Source organism: Fistularia commersonii, chromosome 9, assembly GCF_037954325.1.
Source record: "Fistularia commersonii isolate RoL2024-O1a breed Wild chromosome 9, RoL_Fcom_v1.0, whole genome shotgun sequence".
Classification (NCBI taxonomy): Eukaryota; Metazoa; Chordata; class Actinopteri; order Syngnathiformes; family Fistulariidae; genus Fistularia; species Fistularia commersonii.
The window spans coordinates 11,562,749-11,588,294 of record NC_141292.1 but is presented as its reverse complement, the minus strand read 5'-3'; the positions used below and the strand labels follow the sequence as shown (position 1 = coordinate 11,588,294).

Genomic DNA, 25,546 nt, shown 5'->3' with positions numbered 1-25,546 from the left:
AGACATGCAGAAGACAAGCACTGCACTGTAACAAGTCTCCCTCCTTAAGTTGCACAAGAGGAGCGTTTAACACTTTGGGATGGAAAGTGCATCATTTGTAACAGTTTAAGTGATATGATAATACTAACAATTAGAAGAATACAACTCTGCTGCAAAAGAGGTGAAAGAATAAATAACCGTTAGAAGATTAAAAAAAAAAAAAGCACTGTATGAATTGTAACCAAAGTAACACAATGAGTAAAATAGGCTTAAAAAAGTCCAAACTGCCTTTTTTAAGAAAGTGTGTGAAAGAATTTGAAGCTCTTCTATTATTGTTTTTTTCACTTTTCCAGGCAAAAAATAAAACTTGGTCTTCAAGATGAGTTTGCGGCCTTCAATCATAAGAGGACCAGATGGTCTTGTATTTTAACAAAGGCACTAAACTGGAGGAAATCAACCTTCTCTTTTTTTTTTAATACAAATATATGCATTTATGCCTGTAACATGCATATGTCTTTTTTTTTATTATTTTACAACTTTATCTTTCCACAAAAAGAATTTTATGGGCCCTAAAAATAAAATCTAAACATGAAACTGCTTAAAAAAAAAGTACATTATGACAACAAAAAACTACAATTACTTGCATTGCCGTGAACTCCGCAAGGTGAGGGAGCAATTTCCTTTAACAATGCCCTCATCCATATTCATAAAACTATTCTGATTTAGGTCAAACACTGTTGAATAATTTAAATACATTTCTATCTGATATTTTGTGCAAGTTCCATTTTCTTCCCAATTTCACATCATTCAACTGGTCAGCCCAAAGACTTCTGGTCTCATTAGTCTGACTGAACTAATGGAGTTTTGAAAGGGATCCTACCAATTTGCAGTGCATCTGCAGTGGTTAAAAAACAAACCAGTGGTCAAAAACGGGCTGCAGAGGATTCCGGCTCTCAGCTCTGCTGAGAGAAACTTACTTGTCCAGTTAAAAAAACACTGTCGGCTAGGGATGCATATGGGCTCCAAAACACTACATCAAATGCACATTGCATTGCGGATAGTTTCACCTTGAGGTGCTCTATCTTGGAATACTCAATAGAAGACTTAACTGGGTCTTCAATCCTGTAAAATACCAATTTGTTATTGCTCTATTCTCACAACCGAAACTCCTACAGTCCAGTGGCAATACATGGCAAGACTGCAAGGCCCCGTTAGCTTTCTTTTCATCAAAATAATGTAATACTTATAGGTATAGGTCCACCCAGGCTGCTAATCAGCAACATGTATTCAGGGGGAAGCAAGGTGAGCTATTAATTCGGGTTTATACATTTCTAAGGTGACAAAATGGGTGTGGATGTAAAAAGGTGGGATCTGACTTCCTGTTCTGGGATTAAGACTGATTTGCTGGCAACACCTTACAATGCGACTCACTCGCTCACTCACTCGCTTACTTCTCAGAGGAGCGTGTGAATAAAAACAGATATGTGGAAATATGCCTTTGAGGTATCCTGAAACAGCGAGCAAACATGAAGTTACACACAGATATTACAGAGAAGACCAATCTTTCAATTGGCTTAATGACAGTACTGCAATATTCTGGGCCTGTCTTGGGTCTTTGTGTGACCGGCGGAATTGTAACGGATGCGACGCAGTGTTAATGCACAAGCGGGTAAATCCATGGAGAATATAAGAGGAGGAAGGTTATAGGAAACAAAAAATAAAGAAAATCAGAGGAAGGGATTAGTGTCATTAAAGAGTAAAGTTGTTCTTTTCTGATCCGGCTCTCCTTGAGGCTCGCCTGGGAGTTAAGGATGAATGACACTGCAGAGAACTGTTAGTGCTCATGCTGCTGTCGGCGTACTGGGTGTTTCGCAGGCTTGAGTCAACGCAAGGGTCATGCAAACAGTAGGCGGGCAGGTATTTCATGCATGGCGTGTCTCAGCCTGGCCCTGGTACAGGCCAGTATAAGCCAGGGAGAGGCCAGGCTGTGGCAGGCTGGGCCAGCTCACTGACGCATCAGTCATGCAGTGATATTGCTGTTGAGGGAGCAGAATGAGACAGTGGTCAGACAGCAGGGCATGTTAGCAAATAAAAAAGGAAAAAAAAAAAAAAAAAAAACGCAGATAAAGAAAAAAAATAAACATGGTTAATTTCAGGGCTTCTGAGGCAAAACAATTGAAAAAAAAAAAAATCACATAGCAGCTAAAAATCAATGACAATGTAAAGACAGTAGAACATGAAGAAGTGAAAGGCTGATCGAAGCTCTAGAGAAGAGATTCCTATTTAAAGTGTCAGGATTAATGCTGTGTTGTGCTTATCGAAACTCATCTCCGACGAAGAACTTAATCTTTTTAAATTGATAAAGCAAAGTGGCTGCTTGTTTTTGTGCATATTAATCCCTGGCAGATCATCAGCTGGACAATTATATAAGGATTTTGGATATTTGTTCAAAAGTTGCTTCAAGTAACACCTCACCCCTTGAATTTGATTTTGCATACCAACCATATGGTACTATTTGATCATCTGTGTTTAAAAATGGTTTAAATGCAAAAACCAACCCTTTACAATTTTCAAAAGTGGCATCTCAACATCTTTTGAAGTTCACAAGAGGTGAGTTTGAAATCCTTTTCATATCAATTTGCACCTTTTGTCCAGAGGTTTTGGAGCAGAAATGAACATCTGATGCAGCTGTATTGTATGAGGGAATGAGTTGTTGCATGAGAAGTACTGAAAATTAGCTTGAGTGTCTTACTATTAAAATCCACAGATATAAATATATTGGTTCTTTTACTCCCATGTAAGCAAAGCCACTGATCTCCATCTATTGGTCTGGGATGGTAGATTTTATGTGAAAAACCCTGTTTGAAAATACAGGGAAACCTTACCCTGATAAATCACCTCAACACTCACTTACAGTGGTTGATTTTTGTTAGAGCCATGGGAGGCGAATACCATTCACGATTATTGCTACACATTTTCCAGCTGAGGGTCAAAAGCCTATTTTTCAGATAATGGAACATTTGACATTTGATGACTATACATTTGTCCTGTTTTTTTTTTTGTTTTTTTTTTGTGGTATAAATGTCCAATTTCCTCAAAACAAGACAAATAGGATATTGGGCTTCCTTATTCAATAAAATATAACAATACATTTCATAATCTTGACATACATGACTGAAAATTGCATTAATCTCCTTTAAACTGCATCATGAAGAGTTATGACAGAAAGTCTGTAGCCTCCGGTCAAAACACATGCTGAATCTTATTTGTTCCAACAGATAAACATGAGCATAAATACTGCATGAACATGTAAAGCCGATTCTCTAAACAAAGATGGGGCTCTTCTCTGCTCAAGATAAAAAGAGCACTTAAAAGTTTGCCACAAAATGGGGGTTTCATGACCGTTAGTGGTTGAGAGGGGGAACAGAAGGTATCTGGAGTGATTAGTCAGACCCCATAAATAATGCTGGGGTGTGAAAAGGGGGAGAAGTCTGCCATCACAGGAGTCGTAGGGGGAAAACATGTTTAGTAAAAGAGGTGCAAGATTTTGGCAGCCTTGCCTGGCTTCTCTACCTCATGGATCTGATCAGGAAGGGAAAAAAAGAAAATCAATAGGCAGAACATAAAGTGAATTGGAATAGTGTGCCTAAAAGGACACAATTAATTTATAAAAAAAAAAAAAAAAATTCAGGGATTTAAGGTAGCTTGGTGTATTTTTGTGTCTTTCAGCCATCTACCTTGCGGTAGCTTGCTGGACGTGGCTTGGATTGGAGCGACGCGAGCTGGTGGCTTGTCTTTGTCTGGCCAGGAAAGATTGTCCTGAGCCAGTATTGGCAAGTCTGTCTTCCGCTGCCTTCTTTTGATAAGTCATTCCCTGGGAGAGTGATGAAGAGGTAAAGGAGCCTTAGTGGAATTATCGACGGTCCTGATAGTTATAATCAATATAACAAGACAGAAAGTAGATGGAGACCCAATGGCACATTACAGTATACGCGAGAGTTACACAAAGTTCAGGCAAATAAGACCAAGCTTAGTGACAAAGACATCATGGTGCCATTAAAAAATAAATCTAGTTCCGTGGCAAATTGTGATGAACGAAAGAGAAAATCAGCTGAAACACAGGACTGTCAGTCATTTAACGAACTAATTGATAAACCCTTTTACCCCGGGAACATTTCATGGTCTTCATGGAAAAAGGGTAGATGCTGCCATCTATTGTTCAAATGTAGTATATTGCATCGTTCTTACCATATTGTACCAGGCTGACACGATCAGTTTTTCCTCATAATCTCTCTGGCTCTTTGTCTTGTCCATTTCTTTCTGTTTAGAAGAAATAAAGGCAATTAAACCGAGCAAAAGGAACAGAGACGCCCTTTTAAAAGACGTTCTTCACATTCTGCACTGACAAATTCCAACAAGCGTGTGTTGACTCAAACCATCGGTTTTGAGTTTGTTATGCAGACAGGAAGGACATTTCATTTCTTCACATGCTTCGGGAATTTAATGGACGATTACCTCCAACGAGTGCAACATTCTCTCCTTCTCCTGCAGCTGGTTCTTAAGGGCCAAAACTTCAGGACCTGAACCTTGATTTTGCTTGGGGTCCAGTGTCCGAATCACCTGGGGGGTAAACATTCAGTTTGATTTTGCGAATTGCTATCCTGCAACAAAAGCATTTATCACGGTTCCAAGTCCTACACAGAGTTGATATACTTACACTCTTGGCTTTTTCAAGGTATTTCTTATATCTCTCCTCCATCAGTTTCATTTCTTCATCTTTCCTTTTCAAGGCCTCTTCCAACTCATCCACTCGTTGAGCTAACAGGGAACATAGTAACCGTTTTACTGTGGTAACTTGATATTAAAAGTTGACAACTATAAGTAATGTTAAGAGGAAGAACCAACTTACAATTGGCATTGTACTTGGGCTCCATCTCATCGATGATGGTGTTTTTCCTCAGTAACTCATTGTTTAGTTCTCGCAGTTTCTCCCTAGTGAGGAACAGAAATGAGAAAATGTCAAAAAAGCTTTTTCGCTGACATTTTAGGAAGAAAAAAAAAGCAAACAAACATAATGAGAAGGATTGCCGTTTTTTTCAAAGTAAATGACTTCCTGACTCAGCCAAACAAAGTTAAAAGGTTAGAAAAACATCACTTACATGTGCTCCTCATATTTCTTTTGCATTAGGGAGGACTGAAAAAAAGAAATCAATATTTGGTATTAAAACATTTTAGAATCCTGAGATATTCAATCAACAACTAGTGGATAAATGCAGGAGCCACAGTTCCTTCTTACTCGAGGCCATTTTTGTAAGCCATTCTTGTCCCTAGATTTTTATTTGGCACAAGCAGCACTTAATTCACAATGACAAAAGGCTAGGGGGCTTGAAAAACTAATTTCCTCACTTGATGTAATGATCTTAAGAGTCAGGCTTCAAAAGATTGAACAACAAACTGTAATTAAACGTCTCTAATCTGAGGCAGTTTCAAATGGACTCCAACAGAGGGAGGTGTAATGATACAAATGAGAACACATCCTCATTTTATTGCATTAAATCAAAGACTCGGTTTCTTAGTTGACTTTTCACAAAAAAAGAATAACAATCACAGCTGCAATCCAACAAATTTTCAGCAATTTTGGAGGAGCCTGCATGCTGTCCTGCTGTGTACCTGCAACCATGTTAAAATATGCATATTTTGGAATAGCGTTTCATGAGGTTTGTAAACCAGAGGATAACAGTAAGGAAGAACCAGGAGCGAAGTTTGACTACATATTTGCATTTCATGAAAAGCAAAGGGGGCTGACACCAGATTAACACAACTGTTTACACCAATTCAAAATCAAAATGCTACTTAAGTCAACAGCAATGGATGATTGTGTGATGCAATTTTAAAATCAAGGATGTGTTGTCAACTGCACCTTATGGCCTATAAACACCTACAAAATACACAATATTATAATGACACCGTATATATGTTTAATTAAAGGCAGTTAAACACTGCAATCGGGTTCTGATATCAAGAGGCTGTACAAAAGAGCTAAAGTGAATTAAAAAAAATATAGATCTCATATTATCTGACAATAGGTGCATTGTTCTCTGCATTCCTTCTGAGTTGATAACTGGCTTTACAAACAATGTTGCAACGACAGCTCAAAAAAGACTGGCCAGTCATTCTAAGAATAATCGGTAAAGCAAGTCTGGGGATGATTTATGAAAAACATGCGAGCTAGCGCAAACAAAAACACAAACCCTAAAGAAGGGATAAAATTATACCATTTGTGATAACAGTCAGTTGTTGAAACAAGCAAAGCTGCATGGAAACGACCTAATGACCTGCATGGTCCCTAACATTCATTGTAAACCTTTTGGAAGATACTTCAAAACTCCTCATCCCATGCAGAAGCCTCCTATTAGCTTGGAGGATAGCAGAAAAGGTGGCAGTGAAAATTTTGCCCTTTTATGTTTTAAGCAACAAAGGTAATTTAAATGAGTGAAATAAGTGATTGATACTGAATCTATAAATATGTTAGAAACATACCCTCAATTAAGATTAGGGTTATAAGAGCCTTAAAAATATTGTCGTGTACGCGATACAATTAAAGCTAATGTTTATAATGTAAAGTAAAAACTGTGTAACGTTAGCAAAAAATTATTAGTTTTAGACAGTTAATATTAAAGAGAGAATGAATAGAGTCACTGCAACAATTTGACCGCTCTCTTAGGAACCAAAATGTAACAAGACTGTTAGTGTTATTTTATCACATTTGGAAAAAAATGTGAACCTAAATAATCATTGAGAAATTTGTTCAGATGTTCAAGACACTGACATTGCAAACAAAAAAAAACAGAGTGTAGTTTGTGTTTGATAAAGAACAATCATTATTACATACATCATCAGCTTTGGAGCCCTGTTCCTGAAGTGTCTTCTGCAGCTCCTCTATTTGACTCTGTTCCTCCATCAACCGTTGATTAATTAACCTGAATAAAAAAACACAAAGAACAGTCATGCAAGTGGCATGTCTCACAGTGGGAGATAAAAAAAATTATTTGGAAACAAGCTTACTGGGTTTTTTATCAGACATCATAGCTGCCCAGTAGATCTATGACTAATAAGCAACAATTGGAATGCACAAACTGTAAAATGTTAACCGATAAGCAGTTGAGTCAAAGAAGGTGCTGGACAAATGTGAAAAGCTAGTATTTTTCTCTAAACAGATGCAATGATTCTGTCGGAGGTTAGATTTCTCACTGCTACAGCATGCATCTTTGTCTCCGCTGACCTGTTCTCTGTCTCCAGTTCGTTTTTTCTCCTGTTCGCGTCCTCCAGTAGACTCTGAAGCAATGCAATTTTCTCATTGTCCGACCCCTCCTGGGCCAGCTTGAGCATCTTATTCTCATGCTGGAGACGGATTAAGTGCTCTCTGCAAAAAGACATGAAAAGGAAATGATTCATTCATATACAGTGGAAAAAAAGGAGTGCCGACAGTAAAAAAAAAAAACAAAAAAAAAAAAACAAATGCACACAGAAACACCATGGAAAATTAATGTCAATTTGTAACTCTAAGATTGATTTTGACTTTGCATAAGCTAATGATAAAGGTAGAATACACAGTGAATGTATAATTACATGTGCAGCTCCTTGTATATCTATATTTTTCATCTCTGTCTGTAAATCCTGATAACCGACTACCACACACAAGCAAGCGGCTTCACTGCCCCCTATGTTTAAACCTGAAATAACAAAACTAGTCTAGAAAACTCAATGCAACTACAATAGATTTATTATCTGAGTACTGGAAAAACAATCCACTATTCTTTGATATTTGGGTGATAATCAGCCAGTTGACCAGAAATGATCATCCTGCCTGGAAAAGTTAAACTTAATTATTTACACAACTCAAATTCAACCATGCAAAACACCATGAATCCATGACTGACCATGGCTGACCATGAATCTTTACCTAAACAGCTGCAGCAACAACACTTTCAGTAGTCGCACGTAATACAAAGCCATGATGAGTAATTTCACATCTTTCAAGCAGTAAAGTACTCTGAGCCATTTTTAAATGCTTTACTTTCAATTGTACTTTTTATTTCAGTGATGAAATTGTTAATTTTCGTTCCTTTCTTTACAGTCTCAAGCAGAATGGGGTCAACAAGGTTGCCCATGAGATTTATGTGCAAAGCAATAAGGCTTGCTAAAGGTGAGATATATGATTCAAGGTCCAGCAGCAGAAATATAACCCAGATAAAAAGGGATTTAACCCAGTTATATACCTTCAGTGCATCATAAAATGGAGAAGAGATACAGGACCACAATCCTGAATAGTCTCCTCAATACAAGCAAAGGAAAAAAAAAGAGTGATGACATCTAGTTGGTTTAAAAAGGGTAAAAGGCAGACAATAGAGAAAAGCTAAGGTAGCAAGATTTGTTTATTTATTTTTTTAGAAACATAACATTTGGATTTACTTTATTGATATTTTCAAACTGCTTCCGAAAATGTTTTGCTTTCAATGTGGCCTGTGTATTTCCCAAGTTCACGAGTATCTTAACCAATAAATCAGCTCACAAGGAGCTGCAAGAAAGTGAAGTGTATGGAACAAGTTCCAAAGAAAAATAAAGAATAAAACAAATCAGGCTTCTTTTAAGTATTAAAATGTTATTTAGAGTGAGGTACTATACAATCTTATTATCCTGTCAATCTTATCCTAAAAAAATTAATCTATTAAGGGGGCAGCTACTGGCTTTGAAAGTTATGAAGCAGGTAGTCACAGATCCAGCATGGAAGGCATCAGAGAGGTTGTTAAGATCTGTCTCTCAGTCTCCTGAGAGCCTTATAGAGACCTTAGACATTTACACTAAAATAACATGAAGAGCTGGGTTTTATACTGAGACAGAGGTAAAGATGCTTGAGCAATATCAAAGTGAATCCATCCAATCTAAATTCTATCTTTTAGAGAGTGCCCTATGAACTAAGTTTCAACTTGAAAAGTAGCTAATTATTTCCAGACACAATCAACACTAAGTCATTCGAAATCCATAAACGACACCTGATTTGATGCGATGTGAACTTCTTATTTATTGATCACCAGTTTTGGATTCAGCAGAACTTTTTGAAGTAAAGCCGATAACAAGAATTAGAACCCACAAGGTACTTTTTACTGTCTTTCTGGAGGTCGAAAGGACCTTGACAGAGACCTATTTGCCCAAATTGTGCGGCATTAGTAACACTTGCAAGATAATGATTTTAATCCAAGCCACAAATGTCCAAGTCAAGATATAAAAAATCCAAATGGGCTTCACAGTAAATATCCAGCTGTCTTGAAAAGCAAATGTTGGACCGACTTAAAGGACAGTTATTACATAAATCGCTACAAAAGGACAGATGTTTTTTTAACACACCACCATTAGAAAACTAATAGAAAAAAGGCTCTGGTTTTCACCCTGGCTTCATGTTTAAAGTTGAAAAAGTGAATTAACTGAAATGCATAGTTAAAGAGAGAGAAATATCAGAAACAGCCATCTTTTGAAAGAGAAAATGTGACAATATTCCCATAGAGCTTCTTGATACATATTGTGAGCAAAACAGTTAAGTTGGCAAGTCTCTGGAAAATGAATCGCTCCATCGTTGAAATAAAATATGTACCAATGACAGATCCTATTAAATCAAAGGGTAAAACATGTTTTAGTTTGTATCCCAAACCCTAACATATGTTTTTGTGCTATTGGACTCTTCCTCAACTGTGATGTCTCAAATATTCATTCATATCTTGGATGATGACAAAAGCTGAGAGAAACAAGAGAACATACCGGATTTCTGGAGTGGTGATCTCAGCGGCCAATGAGTCAGAGCCATCGTTACTGGTCAACGGAAACAGACCTAGACAAAGAGAGGGGATTGTGCTGACCTAAGACCAACTGGAAATGAACAGGAACATTGCTGTATGAATCTTCAAAAAGAAGGTTGGAAGTCAGCGACAATTATCTGCCATCTTACCTGATGTAAGCTGTCCCTCCTGAGCTTGAACACAATGGAGTTCCTCAATGGTCTCCTTTAGAGAGTCTCGCTCTGTTCGCATTCGCTTCACAGGGAAACAGAAAAATGCAGTTAAGTCAAGCTGAAAGTAAAGACTGCAAGCTGCAAGGATTGTATGATCGGTTGACAAAGCAGTGTCACCTCTTACTTAGCTAACTTTTCAATTAAAATTACTTAAAAGCAGAAGAATTACAGTGTTTGTCCTTAATGTCATACTGTATAGAAACAAAGGATGACAGGAAAAGTCTGTAAAACGCCATGAAACAACTGATTCAAATTTGACAAAAAATTGTGATTTTCTATAAAAAAATCATGTTTGTCTTTTTTTGTGAAATAATTGTACATACATCTTTTTCTTTCTGTAACGAGTCCACTTTCTCTTTGACCCGTTTATACTCAAATTCCATCTTGTCGGCCTTTTTGGATTCCTCCGACAGTCTGTTTTGAAGTTCCACCACCTGAGCACATAGTTCAATAGAGAAATCCACAGTGTGAGTGAAATTTGTATCAAAGTGGGCGGGCCTCAGCTTCCGGTCCTGGATGTACCATATTTTCACACTATAGGGCACACTTAAAATCCTTACATTATCTCAAAAATCGGCCGAGCGCCTTATAATCCGGTGCACCTTATGTATGATTTTTTGTTGTGCTTACTGACCTCGAACCAATTTTATGTGGCACACTGCGCTCAAAAATCTATCAAAATGTTTAAGTGCGACTTTGGTAAGCGACAGAGAAGCTCTCCGTGACTGACTGTCGGCCCATTCCCCCCGACACAGCGAAGTTGTATTTAAAGGTGGTCCTTGGTTGACTATGGGTTGCAGACAATGTTAGATAACTAATAATGTAGAGTGGGAATACAATGTTGTTCCAACCTCACACTAACTTCATATGTCCACTATCGCTGGCAACGATAAACCAATCAGAGTAGAGTACGTAGTACACTTACCTCCACCACTTTTTGTATTACCGGTACGTGCTAAGCTTCAGCATAATATCACTGTACATTTTTGTGTATGAAGACCCCCAGAAATAGCACTTAGGAAACATGCTTATGATGAAGAATTCAAGCTCAAGGCCATCAGTCACGCAATATATCATGGGAATAGCGCAACTGCGAAAGAATTCAACTAAACTGTTTTTTTTTTCGCTTTATATATTGTATGTTTTATAATGTGCCTTAAAACGCGGTGCTCCTTATGTGTGAAAATAAACCCATTCATTGATATTGCGCCTCATAATGCGGTGCGCCTTATGGTCTGCAAAATACGTTAAATTAGTAATGGGTAAAGCAATGATGGTAGTCACCCATATGCACAAAATGGTGTGTACCTGTCTCTTGTATGTCTCCAGCTGGCCCTTGGTAGCATTAGCCTTTCGCAATTCCTCTTCCAAGCTGACATTCGTCTGCATTAACACTGTATTTTTCTCCTCCAAAAGCTTGGTCTACAAAACAATAAAATTTGCACTGCTTTTTGTACATTTGATTCAATGTCACACAGATACAAACACTTCAACATTAAACAAAATACATTTTCATTTTGGTCATTGAGTTCATTACATATCTTTTTGTCAGCTGGGTAATACATACTCTGTAATATGATTTGGCTGCTATTTGAGATTCTTTACATTGGAGAGTTATCAACATGAGCTAGCTGTTAACTGAAACCAAAACGTTGTGCCTTATGAGGACAGTTAAAAGAAATGAAATTGTAAGCGTGTTTCTATGTGAAGTGTGCTGCACCTGTCGCCGAAGAAGCCCCATGTCCTCCAGCTTCTTCTTGTAATGTTCAACTGTTCCCTCCAGCTTTGAAACTTTGTCTGATGAATGCCTGAGAGGGGAAAAGACCGTAGTGTCTGAGATTAGCTTTATTTTATTTGTAAAATCTATTTCTGGACAATAAAGAACTAGAATTCTACAAGGAAGGAAAACCCAAAACAAATCTCACTAACAAAATGTATGGTTTTAAGTCCCAAAATCTACCAGATTGTTGTAATATTACTCACCATTTTTTACTTCTTTTCTGCCCTCATTATTTATCAGAATATTATATGCATTTTGAAAATTCACACCCTTATTATACGTAATTCCTAGGGTTTAAAAAGGTCCCTCATTGTTCCGAAGAATCAATCGTGTCATCTTAGTGCACTAAGCCTGTTTACCTGAGGACATCCATCTCATCCTTAAGAGACTGGGCTTCATCTGCTAATGACGCAAGCTCTTCATTCTGTGACTTAACATCCAACAGTTCCTTTTCAAGCTCTTCACAGCGGATACGGTAATCATCCTTTGCTGCTTCCAACCTAAAAGAACCAGATACACAAAAGACCTTTTAGTACCATCAAGGTGTTAGATAGCAGGTGAATTAGACCCATTTCTGTGGCCCACATCACATCACTTCCGCACCTAAAAGTCTCCTCTTGTAGTTGCTCCAGTTGTGTCTGCAGCTGGAGGTGTCTGCGGCCTGCAGGACTGTTAATGTCCTCTATTGAATCCGACTGGTTAAGTCTCTCCATTAAAACTTGGTTTTCTGCGAGCAGACTGCTCTTCTCCTCTTGCAAGGCTGCCACCTGGCAGATTGGGGAGTGCAAACAATGGAAATACAGAGAGAAAAGAGCAAGGGAGCAGAATGAGATAATAGTAGGAGGACAGATGAGTGAGAGGACCATGTTGCGAGCAGGACAGAAATGCAAAGAACAGTGTGAAAGAAGAGATAGGGGTGACAGAGAGAGAGAGAGAGTATTGATAAGATATAAGGGAGACAAGAGAGAATCAAATTAAAGCACCTTAAACCACATTCAAATCGAAGCTAAAGCACAATAATATATAATCAATCCATTACGGTGTTTACAATTCACTGCAATGTCTATCTTGGTAGTAAAGCAAAGAAACTTCTGCAAGACAAACCAATGAGCATCTAGCGTAGCTAAGAGGGCAATATATGCTTTGATGTTGTCTTCTCAACATGATCAACACCAAGCAAGCAGCAGCTGTTTCTTTAGTTTGGCTAATACAAGTGCAACTCAAGAAATATTCAATTTGCAGTTTTCTTTAATGTACGCTAATTATACAATTTATAACCAGTCCAAAAAGCCATTTGCAAGCAAAAATCTCATTAGTAGATATGATTTTTGGTTGTTTATTTTGTTCTCAATTCTGTCATTAATTACCCCTTCCTTGGACTAAAGCAATGGATTTGCCTATTTTGCTTATTCTATTCATGCTGAATGAAGGCATGAAACACATCAGGGCAAAAGGGTATTAGTGCAGGGGGGGGGGCATCTTACACACCTAGACAAATTTACAGCTGTGGCTGGTGCGCCCCAAGTTGACCATACATGTGCACAAACACTTGTGCACAAATGTGTACATATACATGCACACGCAAGTTATAAAAAGGGGAATCTGAAGCAAGCAGACTGAAAAAATTCCATGACGATTGACACACAAGACATCATGGATGGAAAACAGAAGGGAAGAAAGATTGAAATTACCCTCTCTTCTAGCTCATTAAACTCTAACCTCAGTCTATCACGCTCCTCTTGGACATGGAGGGCCTTTAAAGCAAGGCAAACAGTATTGAAAGAGTAAGGAAACCAGAGGAAACAAGTCTAAGCCACACAAGTCCCTAAAATGGCAGGCGCTTATACAGTCTTCAAATATGAACTATGACACAAATGTTCAAAAAAGTGCAGCAAAACAGTGGAGAAAACTGAGTCTTTAAACATCATTAAGGATAAGTTGTTTTTTTTTCTCCCCATCTCTATATACATAGGTCAACCCATGGTAAAAAGGGCTTATTTATCTACCTTATTACTTACCCTCTAACCTCTTAAATAATCACTTCGATTAATTTTTATAATGATATATTTCACATTTAATGGTTTTCATATTTGTGTATAATGTATTACTCCAAGCAGACAATATCATTCAAGTTGACTGAATGGAGGGAAAGGTTGATACTTGATTTTAAATGAGTATTACACCAACACTTTACATTTACTTTGATTCAGCCGACTTAACATCATCAACAGGCCTTTAATGGACAAACATGGTAATCACTGGTATTAAATAGGAGATTCTGAGTGCATAAACTAACCTGCATGTCAAGCTCACGACACCTTTGTGCAATCTCCTCCTTCGTTGCCAAAGCGTCATTCAGCTCCTCGACAGTCTCCTTTAGCTGGGTGGAAACAAGATTCAAAAAGAAAATTAGTAAGTAAGTACATTGCACTCACCCACTACAAAAAAGTAATTATGAATCTAGACCACATCTTACTGTAAAAAAAAAAGAAAAAAAAAAGAAGTCTGACTACTGCTTAAACAAGAACCCCCTCTCCAGCAGCAAGGTCTGAATGAGATAACATTCTGTATTGTTGTTTGTGTTGGTAATGATAATGGATGTTGGGGTAGAAATACAAATAAGATTCTATCACTGATTTAACTTTTGCTACAATATATTCCCAACCAGTTAGGTCTATAATCCAAATCAGTGAGGTTATTGTGTATTTCACTCTGTGAGGTTCAAGTAATACTTTGAGAGTATGGAAAACCTTATACAGCAACACAACCAACACCTGTTCCATTGCAAACTAACTTTAGTTTCATTTTGGGTGCAGCTCATCGTAAGAACATTTCCTTAAATAAACCTGCCCTCTAGTCTCTCCCTGTGGCCACAGGAGGCTCAGACATACAGATACATATACAAACAAACAAAGGTATAAAGTGATTGTCATCTAATGTATATAAGGTAAGATACAATATCTCATGCAGTACTTACCTTAGCCATTAATGACATTATTACAGATAGTATCGCTTACTTGAGACCCAAGTCATGGAAGACATTTAGAGTTCTATTTTTACAAGGATCAGCTCTGAGCACCTTTTTAGTCGCTCAGATGATAAGATAATTTGACAAATAAGGTTAGACAAGAATCTCCAAGGAATATGATGTTTGCAGATGACATTGTGGGAGGACTGAGGGTTGGCTGAAGCAAGACAGAGTACGTGTGTGAAAGAGAGACACACAGAGTGGGGTTAAGGGGAGTACCGATAAAGAAGGTTGGGGGGTTACTGAGTACTTCAGTTCAGCATTCCAGCAATGGAGAGTGTGGAAAAGAGGTGAATAAACATGTGCATGCAGCTTGGAACAGCGGGGAAGATTCAGTTCTGTGATAAAAGAGTCATTTTTCTGAGACAACTAGACTGCCCCCAAGAGGTTGACAAGAGGTTGCACATTTGTGCAGAGCAGAGTGGGGTGGGGTGGATTTTCAAGGTGAAAGATTTTCTTCCATTATGACGTTCAAGTTTGTACTGCTGAGAGCAAGGAGATACTTCCCTTGTTGCAGGGCAGTGCAGCATGGAACATTTATTGGTTCATATTTAAAGACAATATACCTAAGCCCAGATTTTCTGTGACAGACCAATAAAAATCAGCAGAAGCCAGATTGCATTGGTCTGCGCTATATAATCTCGAGGGTGAATGATTTTAAAAAAGAGGTGTGCTGAGTACCAGATTTCTTTCATTTGAGTATTCAGGAAAAAAGCAGACAACAGTGCCTGGTACATTGCAAAAATTACATTCCTTTTCCTACACTTCCACATCCACAAACTTTCTTTCATTGCAAAATCATCAATAAAAGGGATACAATATATTGTCAAAGAAGAGAATTTCAGAAAAAAAAAAAGTTATTTCAAATGGCAAAATATTTACAGCAAACCCTTCAGTGACCAACTGTGAAAAGGAATGGCTAATAAAGGATAAAGAACATTAGCTGAGCATAAGCTTGCACATCAGCCCTGGTTATATTTGAGCAACAGCTGAATATTTCTTAAAGCAGAAGCAAATTCATTCATATCAACTATGAATGGATGACTACCCAAAAAAAAACAAGATAATGATATACACAGCAATTTAGAATCTGTAATGGCAATTTCCTTATCAGTGTGAATTGGTATTGTGGTGGCGCTTGACCGAAAAACATTGCTGTTTTTAATCAAACTAATATATATTTAAAATATTATTTATATGTACAAATACTAGCATCCCACCACAATTCCATGAAATCGCTTGTGCATACATGTTCTACATGAGGATCACGAGTTATGAAGATTCCTTGCATTGGAGCATTGACATGCAAACAAATTTCTATACAGTAGTGACAGACTTCAAATTTCTTATAGATAAGGCAGGTTGAAAAATGTAACATGAATTCAGAATGTTCTTCCATTGCATGGCTATTGTAGGACTGTCAGTAACTTTTATTCAGTTCTGTTGATCAAATGTCACTGCCATTCTGTAGTTTTAATGAGACTGTGGCCAGAAGGAATTCTTCTCCAAGACGTCAATGCAAAAACTGTGACAATTTTCACTTGATATTAACTGCTGAAAACAGTGTTCTAAGATAGAGCTTGCATTGCATATTGCTAGATATCAATGTAGATGTGTAAAATTAACATGTTATTGTTAAACATGATTGTGTAACATCTTTAAATACTGTTGACTTAATGTAGGGGCCCAAACAAATTTGTGATATAGCTTTTTTTTATTTTCTCAACTCCAGTAGTCCTCCATCAGCCTGTCAGTGTAGGGATTTTCAACCACTGTACCCTGGCACTCCAGTGTACCATAAGGGATTTTCCCTTCCAGTCCTCTGGATGGCAGCTTAACTATGAACTATGCTCTTGAGTATGATTTTGTAACATATTTGTTTGGGGGTATGGTGTGTGATTTTGTTCATCCAAGAAATCGTGCCATACCACAATAAAGGTTGAAAAACCCTAAGTTGGTGTGTACCCGGTCCCAGTCAAAAGATCCCACACAGATTTTAAATACATAGTGGGTGGATTCTGTGACGTCTTCATACCTGTCTGTCTAGATCCACGTATGAGTCATTTCCTCCCGTCACTGGTGTTTCCTTACTCATCAACTAAAGAAAAACGAGAAAGTACATGAAGAGATGAAAGGTTTGTGTGTGTGTGACACTTGCACTAGTTTGCCAAACTATTAAAAACACATTTCAGCAATAAAATTAAACAGCCATGAATTTTGTTTTGCTATTCTTCTACTAATTAAGCCCGTTCTGCTGTATCAATGCATATCTCCATATTTAATTAATGTTCAACCCTGAACAGTGTAACCACCTACCTCTTGGATCGCTGTCATGACAACATGCTGCACAGATTCCTCCATCATCATAATGGTTTTGATATATTCTACAACACAAATGGGGAAAAGTTTGAGATGGTTGATACATGGTATTGTAAAACATAACACAGCACAGACATGGTATTTTATGCATACCAGTACCTTGTTTTTGCTCACAGTTGACTGCACAGCCCAAGATAAGCTGCAGAATCCTCCCAAGTTCTGAGGCGTCAGAGTGTTCCCCGATAAGGTTCACATCGGGTAATGTGAAATCGTTTATATGTTGGCCTAGAATCTAAGGAGGAACAAACGAGTTTGCCAGATTAAAAACCAAACACCACACCCTATGTCTTTAAAATTAAATGTGCAGCTGGGTTTAGAATTTAGAAACTTTTGCTTTGAGGGGAGCTGACAAGATGCTAAGAGAAGTCGTGTTTCGATGCGCGACAGTTCTTCAGCCTGGTTACAATTGGAATCAGAACTTTAATGTTTACAAGGAATCTAGAAAAGTTGATAAGATTTTGACAGGCGCTTCCCTACATCACGCGTTTGAGCAGATTAAATCGTTTAGACATGCGCGGCATTGGCTGACAACCTGAAAACAGGAGCAGAAGTGACTTCCAAAACAAACAAACAGCTGGGAGTTTTTGGTCTCTATGTAGTCCAGTTTTTCAACAATTCTGAATTATTTTATTATTTTCAGACAACATTTTGTATTCAGCTACAGAACACTTTTGTGTAGTGCCTGCCATGTTCTCCACAAGCTGCTGTAAAGCTGATGGATGGTTGACGTAACTGACATGTGCAGTATGGGCCTCGCATACTGATTGACTTATCAAGTGTCATAACCCATTAGTCTCGACTGAAAGGAAATATTGATCCGAAGGACCAGGTCTGGATAGTCTGATTGGCATGTTTCCATGAAGCATTTCTTTTCTGATCAGGCTTTTAATCACGTTAGCTGCATGCCCTGCATGTACACATGGCAAGTGACCTTATTAGTTTGTTTGGGTTAGGAATGAAACAAGGCCCCTAAAGCAATAGTATCGCACATTACAACACAAATATTGGTTTACAGTTGTAATAACATGTATTATGGTAATAACCCTTCCTGCAAGTTTCAGCCTCAAAGGAAAATTTGATAACATTTGTCTACAAAAATAAAGCTAGTATTTTGTTCAATTCATACACTTTATGTTACAAATTGCGACTCAGAGGCAACACTGAATGCTAACACCGGCATTAGAACATGCCCGTGATGAGTAGCAATAAGTCTGGAGGAAGATCGAACGTAAGACACTTCAAAGTTCATTGAACTAATCATTTATAAACAGGAAAAATAAAAAAATAATTATATCACAATCAAAACAACAGATTCTTGATACCTCCTGGTTATAGTCCAGGATTCCTTTCAGAATCTTCTTCAGATTGCTGATCTGAAATAAAAAGATGATTTCAGAAAATACAGTGGAAAACATGTTCGATCAACATCAGTGATCCTTAACTTAAAATAGAAACAATACTCAACAGGCCAAGTCAAATTAACTAAAGCTATAATTTCAAATATGACGAAGAAATTAGTTACATATACCATGGCAGATGTTTTTCACAACTATTTCTAATTATGAAATTTTCACAAACATGAGCATTTATGATGAGTCATCTAGTTGATGGACAAAAGAAATTTTGTATCATGAATTGACGACACTAAAAAAAGTAGTTGGTCACTACCTTTAACCTCCAGTTGTCTCCCACATCTGGCTTTATTCTACTAATCCAAGCATCATTGAAATACTCAGCATCTCTAGAAAACAAAGAGAGACAACAGTGCGTGTATTGTTGGCAGAGAATTGTAGTATTTAATAAAAACATATTTGAAAACAGTTTATAGAGGGAAAAGAGAGACAAGTTTGTCTTTCCGTGGTAATCCAAGTACAATTTTAAAAATTCTAACATGTTTACTTTTGCATCACAATAACACTGAGTGCTTTTTCTTTCTGGACTGATTATATACTTTTTTTTTCAGTCATGTCAAAGTACTCCACCAACAGTATGAAATGACAAGGAAGCAAATCAACTTGTTATTTTGCTTGACATCTTAAGTGATGGAGGCTTACATTTTCTGTAGCGTCTGGGCCATGACAACGCCACTTGTTAAATCCTCTACAGTCTTGCATGGGGCCTCCACGCCAAATGTCTGTATCTAAACAGAAACAAAACACACATATCAAAAGTAAGTGCTGGCAGTACTTTCTAGATATACATAAAAAATAAGTACAGTGTAAGACTTGCCAAACACGTTAAAGATACTACAATAATACTACTTTATTCACACGGCATTTATTTCGACAGAACTTATGACGGGCAAAAAGATGGACTTGCTGCATTCAAGCATTCAACTCATTCAAACTTATAATGCCCAAGCCAGTTGCATTTAAATACATCTTATTTATAGACTTCAAATTCCTCAGAAAGGAGAACTATTTACCGATAATTAAAAAAAAAAAATACACTTATAATTTTACGTCAGAGTAAAATAAGGTGAATGTCTTTAAATACATTGAGAGAACTTTGAATCTATATAGTTTATGGGTAAGAAGTTAGGATACCTTTAAACTGACAGCACTGTAACTTTAAGCACAGAAACATCATAACTTCAATTTTAATATACTGTATGTTGTATAGTCACATACCTCTTCGCCTACCAGAACAAATATTCAGACCGGTCCTTTAAACATTCCCTTTTAAGCCTTTTTTTTTTTTTTTACAAGTTATGCATTTATTCCAGGCTGAAGTCTGTTGCCCAGACCAAAGTGAGTGAACCTGCCAAAAGTCTGTACCAGAAGAATGAAAATTTAGTGCAGGAATGCGGGAAATGTGAAGAGAGGATAGGAGATGTTTACATTTATGCCTCTGCAACAAGTCAGTCTCCACTTTCCATTTTTGTGACACAGGTACGACAAGTGCATAGGACACGAGACTACACAATCATCACTCGTGTTTTCTTTACCGCTGCACTACAATGCCCCAACAGACACCAAAAAGGGAAAGGAAAAAATGACATTAGGATAAAATATTCATTCTTTTTACAGTTCATCAAAAAAGCAAGTGTCATAAAACATAAAAACATCTTTCGGTCAGAACTCGCTCTCTTTCGTCGGCCCAAAACTCTGGAACAATCTGCCCCTAGGAGTTAAAAGTTTGAGTCTTCGGAGCTTCATTGAAGCCACCAAACAGCTCCTGCTAAGAAAACAAATATGCCAACACTAAGCCAGAACCGTCTCCGTCTCGAGCCAAACTGTCTAGCGACCTGCCCCGCCAGCCTCCTTGATGCTTCCGCCTTGCTTTTGCACATAATAAAAAAAAAAAAAAAAAAGAATGATATGAACCTCTGATCACGGCCCTAACCACAAGCAAGCGGTTTTAACTGGTTTTAACATGTTTTAACTTGTTTTCCGGTTTTAACCTGTTTTAACCTGTCTTCAACCTGTTTTAGCTACTTACTAATTGTTTTTATTCCCCACTGGAGTACATTTACTCCACCCACGGACAGCCGGGTGCAATATAGCAACTCTGCTAAGCCTGTCTGGTACATCCATCTTCTCATATCGCATTTTATGCTGAAATGTTTAATGGCACTGTACTGTCTGTCCTTAAATAAAATTCATTCATTCATTCATTCATAACATGGTTTAAATTCAAATGATAAAATAGAATCATGTTAAAGCAGCTATAAACTAATGCAAGATCTGTGAAGATATTCCATATCATTCACACCACTCACCTGAAAGAGCTAGTGGACTATGATAATTACCTTAAACCGACCAAAATTAAACTTTCTCATTACATCCAATTATCTTAAAATCATCTTTCATCAGATAAACTGTTTTTTCCTCTCTGTTGTAACCCACTATGCCCTTTCTGTTTATAAAAAAAAAAAAGTTTAATTGAAACAGGCCCAGTCCCTCTTTACTGATAATGTTGGCAGATAAAACTATACAATGATATAACAGAGTTTTCACTATAGGGCTACATTCAGGGGCACAGGAGAGGCTGTTGCTGCCAAGGGATGGTTATATTACCAACTGGACAGCAACTGGTTATGTTAAATGCAAAAAGGAATACCCAGTCAATACAAATCCGTCTAAAACTTTAAGCATACAGAAAAGTAAGGATGAAGTATCTGTCCATCAAAAAGGCACCTCTGAGCTGAGGTGCACTCAGCTCTTTTAAAACAAAGCGGGAGGCAATGGATAGCTGTGAGTCTAAGGTTGGCAACATCTTGCCAAACACTTGTGTTACTCAGTCAAGTATCATGAAGCTGTTGCCCAAAGAAGCGCTAGTAGCACAAACAAAAACAAAAGCGAAGTAAATAAACATGTTGTGAGGAACAGCCCTGTCTCTTCTGCTGTACTGAACACACATTGTTTTCACCCATTTTTAATAAAAATTGAAATGAGGCATTGATTGAATTTACATGATCAATTTTAATTCAACAAATGTGGCATATCATTAGGCCACTGGCAATGTTTTGATATGGAAGGACAGATTAAGAGATAGGAAAGACATAAATAAACAAAAAGGTTGTTTGTTTCCATTAACAGTGGTTGATACATTTATAAACCGCAGCCAATAGTAAGGCTCCACTGTATCCCTGCGTCTCTCTTCTCTATAGCAGTCAGTAGCTATAGCTTGTTAATGGCCCACAACCAGCATGACACAAAAAAAAAAAACAAAAAAAAAACTCCTATCTAACTCTTGAGGGCCTTCAGATGAAACACATGGTCATCTGATGTTGTCGGACCCATGCAGGTGAGATGAATTAAGCTGCGTGGAATATTAATATCACTGGTTCACAGTAGCTACAACTACTCTAAGTGACCTTTTTCAGGAACTGATGGGAGTTAAATTATTTATTATGCTTTAGGATAAACATGTTTCCAACATGTCAGGGAAGTGATGCTTTATATTAGATTAGGCTAAAGCTGAAAGCAAATACACTAACCAAATCAGCAACTACTTTGGCATTTTCTAGAATAGTAGTTCCTTTTCTCTTTTCATTATTGCAAGAAAATCTAATATTTAAAGTTGTTGTGCTGCTAATAACTACTTAAAACAAATAGAAAAAATATTATCTTTTGTACAGACCTTTGTGTTTCCTGTTTTATCCTCTTCATCGATTCTGTGAGGAAACATGTCTCCCTATTCGATGAAATTCTGACTTTGCTGTCCATACTGAATGTCAGATACTTAACATTTGTATATTCAAAGACATGTACAATATAAAATACAATTAAGGGAGACTATGCATGGCTGACACTGCTGCCTAGAAGTTTCATTTCTAGTTTCCCAAGCATTTAACAGCATCAGGTCATTCTATAAAAGTAGTCTGACACCAGGAAACTCCACCAAACAGAATGTTACACAAACTATATTGTTTGTTAATCTAAACCGAAAAAGGAAGGCTATGGAGAAACCAGTCAAAGTGAATAAGCACAGGGTTCTAACCAGTGGGCATCATTGTTTGACCTAACATTTGTATGATTTGTATGGATGCACCAATATTGTTTATGATATACAATATGTATGGACCACTTCAGGGATGACACCAATGGATCAAAATATTGACATCGTGAATGGCAAAATTATGCTGTTTGATTGTTACAACATTTATATTCATCACAACATGAAGAGTGTCCTAAAAAAATCTAGTGAGATACAATGATTGCTTTATCTGAAAGCCCTCATCTTCATTATCAGTGGCAGCAGAGATCTTATATACCAAATCAATTACACAGTCAAGCAGAAAGGCATGTCTCCAAACTTTATCTCAGGAGAAGTCACATCCTGGGACTTTATAACTAACAGGTTTGCAGGGAATGTTTGTTTGTGAGCAACAATGCAAACTTGTTTTATATTATCAGTGTCCATGCTGCCTTTCACGGGTCAATGACTACATTGCATGTAATGATACACATGACTATGCCCCAGCAGGACAACTTGCCTGTTCTACATATTTGTAGTAAAACTACTAGCACTCTGGCAATTTCCATCTATGGACATCAGAGAAAGTTATGCACGACAAACTGGGGTATTATCACGTGCAAGAGACGTTCAAATCATCTGCAGATTTTCCCCTTTGCAATTCAGAGATAAATTCTGAGCCCCTCGCCAGTGGTCTCTCGTATTGGGCAATGATGACACAAACATTGAATGTGTCATAGTCAATGCAGCACATACCCCGACCCCCCCGGCATCATCCATCTACGCAAAAGCAGAAATAACATCAGCCAAAACAAGTGGACGGTATCAACTGTTGACCAGTAGAACGCAGTGAAACCTCGACGAAGACGACGTGTTGATCCGGCTGGTTTCATCCACATCTCACCTTTCACCACTAGCTAGCTCACACTTCTACAATGTCAACAAGAGCCAAATCGAACATGATACAATTATCGGATGCTTTTAGCCATTTGTGTGGATCTCTGTATCCCGAAGCGATCGAAAAGCGGGGGACTAATGTTACCGCGTATTCCACATTTAAGATGAGAAACACTGAAAAAAAGAGTATGCTGTCAGTCACAAGGGAGGAAACACGTATTTATGACAATCCGGCCGGTGTTTATGATTTGACAGCTAGCTAAGTAACCGAAGCGAGGGCCGAAATTACAGTCTCGCCCGTCCAAGCGCCTGTTAGCATACAACACATCAGCAGCTAAACAGCAAACAGCTGGCCTGCATACGTAACCAATGTGAGCCCGTGTCATTTTCCTTTAGCCACCTACCGTTACCTCCCCGGGCTAGCATTAGCTACAGTGTTAGCTAGCAGCGACGCCAGACAGCCCTCTTTCATTTACCAAAAAAAAGGCCAAAAGGTGGTATTTGATAACATACCCATGTCAAAAGGCTTCCGCAAAGCTCCATCCGATCCAGGGACTCGGTTGTACTCATCATTACCTCACGTAATTCGCTTTTCTGTGATGAACTGCGCTTGAGATCAGCAGTCGTCTCACACACTCCCGAGATCTCTTGCTCTCTGGGCGGCTCACAGTCTGTCGGCTGGCGTCCGCAGAGGAGGTTCGGGAGGGCGGGGTTTGCGAGGCGCTTAAAGAGAAATACCCACTTTTAAAAAACCCAAATTGATCACGACTGCCTTGCGTGGACAGCAACAGGTTATGGAGTGGGGTTAATTTTGAAATCGTAGGACAAACGTCGAATCCACATATGGCGATTGTGTGAGCTCCGATGAGAAACTGCAAAGACCGAAGTCTGGAAAAGTCCACATCTGCGAGGGGACACACGTGAGTGATATATCAGTTGCAAAATCATTTTTGAAAAAACAAAAACATACAACTAATTTTTCCCTGTCCAGTTTTATTAAAAAAAAAAACTTTGGCTCTTCAGCTGTGCGCAGCAGTGATTGCAGTAAATCATAAATCACTGTCATATTTCGAATGTGTTGAGAAGGCATCTTCATCGCGGCTATGCAGTGTGTGTGTGAAGCAGCCACAGTATTTAACACCAGGGTGGAAAGACTTACCCTACCAGTTCTCGTTTGGAATGAGGCATTTGCTGCAATGCATGCTGCTTGCCTTTGGACATGAACTGGTGATTGAAAACAAACGTGGCGAGGTCGTTCAGCAACTTAGAATAAACTTGAATGACATCCCATGGCATATGCCACAATCCGAAAAGGGAGCAATCGTCATATATTTTGCAGACGTGGTGCTGTCAAACAAACGTTTTACTGTTGTTCATCTGTCAACCCCTCCTCTCCTGTATGAAGAGTGACCATAGATGCTTTTACTGCAGATGCCTGATCAGCAAATAGACCTACAAGAAACAAATGGCCTGGATAGAGTTTCAGCTGGCACTTGGTAGCAGCCATTTCCATCTTGTGGGTTCGGGTGCAAATAAAAACTCATAAGGAGCGAGGAACATAGCCTATATTCTTCCATATACAGTAAAGCCCAAAAGATTATCTCTATTGATTTTTTTTTCTTTCCTTTATGTTTTTCTGACACATGCAGGCTTGTGGTTCAGTCGTTTGCACTCTCACCTCACAGCTGGTTTGATTCAAGTATAGTTTTTCATGTGGGTTTTCTTTGGGTTGCACAACTTGTCCCCATAGTCCAAAAACTTACTGTAGTTCAGGGCTGGGCAATTATTTTGGCTGGCGGGCCACATTTCTCATTTATTTTTTAAGCACGGGCCAGCTAGGTATCATGTGACTTGAACAAAATGAAAATTTCAATTTCAATTTTTTTTTTTGTGCCATTTTATTTCAACTTTAAAATTATTAATGATCACATACACGCATTGACACTATTTTGTATGTAATCAACCATAGAAAAAAATAAATCCATAAAAAAAGGAGTTT

The 25,546-nt window shown here is 38.0% G+C and overlaps 1 protein-coding gene across 6 annotated transcripts; it reads right to left on the bottom strand.

The window, feature by feature from the left end:
* Window positions 1-763: 763 nt before the first annotated feature.
* Window positions 764-24,209, bottom strand: hook3 (hook microtubule-tethering protein 3). Of its 6 annotated transcripts, none has more exons than XM_086152494.1 (25): window positions 24,061-24,207; window positions 19,284-19,369; window positions 18,898-18,970; window positions 18,552-18,602; window positions 17,329-17,461; window positions 17,167-17,234; window positions 16,886-16,948; window positions 14,119-14,202; window positions 13,514-13,576; window positions 12,426-12,589; window positions 12,182-12,322; window positions 11,763-11,850; window positions 11,351-11,464; window positions 10,366-10,476; window positions 9,980-10,064; window positions 9,793-9,862; window positions 7,262-7,402; window positions 6,872-6,959; window positions 5,139-5,173; window positions 4,889-4,971; window positions 4,697-4,797; window positions 4,495-4,599; window positions 4,228-4,299; window positions 3,717-3,853; window positions 764-3,561 (listed from the first exon to the last, which is right to left on the bottom strand). In XM_086152494.1, exons 1-25 carry the CDS (start codon window positions 24,118-24,120, stop codon window positions 3,549-3,551), a joined length of 2,229 nt encoding a protein of 742 aa, XP_086008620.1. In that variant the 5' UTR covers window positions 24,121-24,207; the 3' UTR covers window positions 764-3,548. The 6 variants fall into 6 exon arrangements, with proteins under 6 accessions (XP_086008620.1, XP_086008623.1, XP_086008619.1 ...); XM_086152493.1 differs by having other exon boundaries at window positions 1,850-2,015; window positions 24,061-24,209; XM_086152497.1 differs by lacking the exon at window positions 13,514-13,576 and having other exon boundaries at window positions 24,061-24,209.
* Window positions 24,210-25,546: the final 1,337 nt, after the last annotated feature.

Excerpts from the sequence above, each read along its gene's own strand:
- hook3 (XM_086152493.1), bottom strand. The coding sequence starts at position 24,120 with ATGATGAGTACAACCGAGTCCCTGGATCGGATGGAGCTTTGCGGAAGC. Across the intron at positions 13,577-14,118 it reads GTCGTGAGCTTGACATGCAG|GCCCTCCATGTCCAAGAGGA; the intron begins GTTAGTTTATGC and ends CTTGCTTTAAAG. Across the intron at positions 12,323-12,425 it reads CTACAAGAGGAGACTTTTAG|GTTGGAAGCAGCAAAGGATG; the intron begins GTGCGGAAGTGA and ends TGGTTCTTTTAG.